Consider the following 3,795-nt stretch of genomic DNA (forward strand, 5'->3'; position numbering starts at 1 on the left):
TTGAGCGGTGTCACCCGGAGCCACCCGTGCCCTCGCCCTGCCGACGAGCAGCGCTAACGAACGCCGTCTTGTGTTAATAAACGCAAGCTAATTACCGGCACAGGGAAGGGTATAGAGCGCGCAGGCAGGGAAAAAACGCTGACGAAGAGGAGGAAGATCAGGGTCCGCTCTGCCGTCCCGTTCCCGGGGTGTTTGGTGGCACTGGGGGCAGGGGGGGACACGATGACGCACGCGTGTCCCCAAGGCGATCGTCCTCCCCCCGTCTGCGGTGGGAGAGGAGCTTCGCCGCAGGAGATCGGCCGGTGTAGGAGGTTTTGGGGCAACCAGGTGGACGTGGGGGACAACCCTGGGGACGCGCTAGCTGGCCCTTGTCTTCTTGGGATCACCCAAGTGTAGGGCGATGGTTTTTTTGCCTCCTGCGAGCGTCTTCGGGGCGAAACAGCTGCGTTTTGGGTCGTGGCATCGTTGTTTATGGAACCGCTGGGGCAGGGATTTAATCGTGATCTCTTTTTGTCCCTCAGCTCATCCTCTTCGGGCTCAGCAACCAGATGGTGGTGACGTTCAAGGAGGAGAACACCATCGCCTTCAAACACCTCTTCCTGAAGGACTACGCGGACGGGGCGGACGACTCCTACGCCGTCTACACGCAGCGCGACCTCTACGACCGTATGTTTTACGCCGTGGAGAAGGTGAGAGCCGCGGACGGAGCGGGACGGGGAGGCGGCTCGGGGACGCGGAGGTGGCTCGGGGCCACGTACAACCGCTGAGGGCATCTCCTTCTCCAGTACTTGGCCGTTCCCAACGAGACCATCGGCCGCTACGCCTACGTGCGGGGGGAGAGCGGAGGGAACCAGTCGGCCCTCATGCTGTGCCAGCAGTACTACCGTAAAGGGCGCATCGATCCAGCCAACGACACCTTCAACATTGACCCCAAGATTGTCACAGGTGGGTTTTGGGGAGGGTGGGGCTGAGGTCGCTTGTCCCACAGCCACCACTGGGTCCCGGGGAGGTTTTATGATCCTCGTCCTGGGCTTGAGAGGCTCCAAGGCGTCTGCGTGGGGCCTCGGGCTTCCCTGAAGGCGGTTCTCCCTCCCTGCAGACTGCCTGGGAGTGGATCCCGAGGACCCACAGCCTCTGCCCCCAGAGCTGGACCGCAGCTACAAGAACTTCACCCTCAAATTTCACAAGTAAAAATGAGGGGTGTCCCAGCGTTTGGGTGCTGGGGACGTCCCGTCGGCGCAGGGTACGGGCGAGGGCGGAACAGGGACCCCAACGCGGGGACTTCCTCGCGCTGAAACCTGCCGCCAGGATGGAAAAGCCCCAGTTGGTTTTAAAAACGCCGCTCGCGGGATAGAAAAAAAAAAAAAAACACAAACCCCGACCCTTGTGCCGAGGGAGATGTGAAACCGGTGAGGTTGCACAACAAAGCAGCTGCTTTCCGGCCCCGTCTCCGTCGGCATCGGCTGCAGAGCTGGCCCCGACGCACCGCGGCTGTCTTGCGACACTTGCACTGGGGGTTGTTTTCCCCGAAACCCTGTGCTGGCTTTCGGCAGCGTTTTGATGGCCCGTGGCCGAGTCCTGCAGTTGTGGGCACGTTATCGGAGCGGGCAGAGCCCGTCTTCTTGCCGGTGCCGGGTAGAGGGATGCCGGTGCTGCTGGCGCCGAGAGATGCGGCGTAGCTTGTGGCACCGTCTCTTCCGGAGGGTCCGACCTCCCCTTCGAAGCAAAATTCACCGACGCTGGGGCATGTTGGCAGCTGTTTGCTCCTCTAAAGCTGGAGCCACCCTTTCCGGGGGCTGTACGCACCCCCAAGGAAGGTGTTTACCCCCCCTCTGTCGGTTGTTTGACTCTCGGCGCCGTGTTTTGGGGGTTTGGGGGGGGGTCTAAGTGGGCCGAGACACCCCGGACCGGCCCCGGGAAGAGGATTAACGAACATCCCTTCCCGCAGACTCATCAACGTCACCATCCAGTTCAAGCTGAAAGCCATCAACATCCAAACCATCATCAACAACGAGATCCCCGACTGCTACACCTTCACCATCACCGTGAGTGCGTTGGCACCGCTCCCCACCTCGGGGGTGAGCCGGCCGGGCTGCGTGGGGGTGACGGCGGCCCTCGTGGGCACGTAGGGAACCGGGTACGGGCAGCGTCCCGGCAGCGAGGAGCTGCCAGACGGTGTCACGGGCGGTAACTGTCCCGTGTGTCCCCCCGCTTCTCCCCAGATCACGTTCGACAACAAGGCGCACAGCGGCCGGGTGAAAATCCGCCTCGACAACCGGGCTGACATCAAGGAGTGCAAAGATCCCAGCGTCTTCGGCCGAGGTAGGAGCCACGAGGGCGTGACAAAGGTGGCATCTGTCCCCAGTGGGTGCCACAGGGCTGTGTGTGTGTAGGGGGGGGCCTCAGGGTGCTCCTGGGCGGCTGTCCCCCTCGTTAAGAAGAGCCGCCGCGCATCTTGCAGGTGACAATTCCTTCCGGCTGTTCTTTGACGTCGTCGTCATCCTCGTCTGCTCGCTCTCCTTCATCCTCTGTGCTCGCTCCATCATCCGGGGCCTGATGCTGCAGCACGTGAGTGGTGGGACAGCGGGAAGCGGCGCTAACCGTAGCTACCTTCCACGGTGTAACCGGTGGGGACGGACAGAGCTGCCACCGGGACGCTGTTTTGGCGCTGCCGGCTTTCAGAGGAGGCCCTTTCCCCGCGGGGATGCTCAGTCAAAGCTGTGGGTGCCGCGAGACGGGCAAAACTCTCCAGGCGGTGGGTAAAGGACCCCGTTTGTTTGGTTGGTTGGTTTTTTTCTCCCCACGCAGGAGTTCAGCCGGTTCTTCCAGCGCCGTTACGACCAGCACGTGTGCTTGTCGGACCGCATGGAGTTCCTCAACGGTTGGTACATCCTCCTGGTGATCAGCGACGTCCTCACCGTGCTGGGAACCATCATGAAAATCGGCATCGAGTCCAAGGTACGGGGGGGACACCGGGGAACGAAGCTGGAGGTTTGGCAGATCCTGGGTGCGCTGGGGCTGCTGGCACGGGTGTCCCCTTGCTCCGGGGAAGGGGACGTTTCTGGGTGGCAGGGATAAGCCTTCCCGCTTGGCCGGGAACCGGCCTCTCCGGGGTGCTGGCGGCGTGTCGTCTGCCCCGCCGAAGCTGTCCTGGATGTAATCGGAGCCCTGGCAGCGGGTTAGGGGACAGACATCGCTCCTTGAGGGGTTCACGGAGGGGTCCTGGCCCAAGTGGGACCCCAGAGCCCCCCCTTTTCCCTTTGGGACAGGGAGATGGCAACAAAGGGACAGGCAGAGTCCTGTCTGGCTGCTGCGTCGTGGCTTGCGGCACCGGGATTTCACTCGCCGCTAGCTTGTGGCTAGCGCAGGGGGTTGTTAGGGCTTCAGGGATGGCGTTGGGGACTTCGGGGACGGCGCTGGCCGTGCCTCGGGCCCGTGACACCTCTGTCCCTGCAGAACTTCGCCAGCTACGACGTCTGCAGCATCCTCCTGGGCACCTCCACGCTACTAGTCTGGGTCGGGGTCATTCGCTACCTCACCTTCTTCCAGAAGTACAACGTGAGTGACACCAGGGAGGTGACCTGGGAGCCGAGGGGACACTTTCCAGGGCTGGGAATGGCCGTGCCAGCCCGGCCCTGAGCGCCCGGGCAGGCTCAGGCTCATTCTGCAGCTGCTGCGTGTCCCCAGGGTCCCCATCCTGCTCTGCCGGGGACCTCGGGGGTCACACGGGGTGCTTTAACCGCTGTTGGGTCCCCTCCTGCCAGCACCCTCGAAGACTGGGGGGGGGTTTATTTA

At 62.8% G+C, this 3,795-nt stretch overlaps 1 protein-coding gene across 1 annotated transcript in view; it reads left to right on the forward strand.

Moving 5' to 3' along the window:
• The first annotated feature begins 222 nt into the window (after positions 1-222).
• Positions 223-3,795, forward strand: part of MCOLN1 (mucolipin 1) — a 6,830-nt gene continuing 3,257 nt past the window's right edge. Inside the window, exons 1-9 of the mRNA XM_019470593.1 lie at positions 223-392; positions 509-689; positions 786-945; positions 1,100-1,187; positions 1,949-2,045; positions 2,223-2,322; positions 2,462-2,568; positions 2,809-2,958; positions 3,457-3,558. Coding sequence (XP_019326138.1) covers positions 223-392; positions 509-689; positions 786-945; positions 1,100-1,187; positions 1,949-2,045; positions 2,223-2,322; positions 2,462-2,568; positions 2,809-2,958; positions 3,457-3,558 — 1,155 coding nt within the window. The remainder of the gene's footprint in view (positions 393-508; positions 690-785; positions 946-1,099; positions 1,188-1,948; positions 2,046-2,222; positions 2,323-2,461; positions 2,569-2,808; positions 2,959-3,456; positions 3,559-3,795) is intronic.

The sequence above is a fragment of the Aptenodytes forsteri genome, unplaced genomic scaffold (assembly GCF_000699145.1).
Source record: "Aptenodytes forsteri isolate BGI_AS27 unplaced genomic scaffold, ASM69914v1 Scaffold687, whole genome shotgun sequence".
NCBI lineage: Eukaryota > Metazoa > Chordata > Aves > Sphenisciformes > Spheniscidae > Aptenodytes > Aptenodytes forsteri.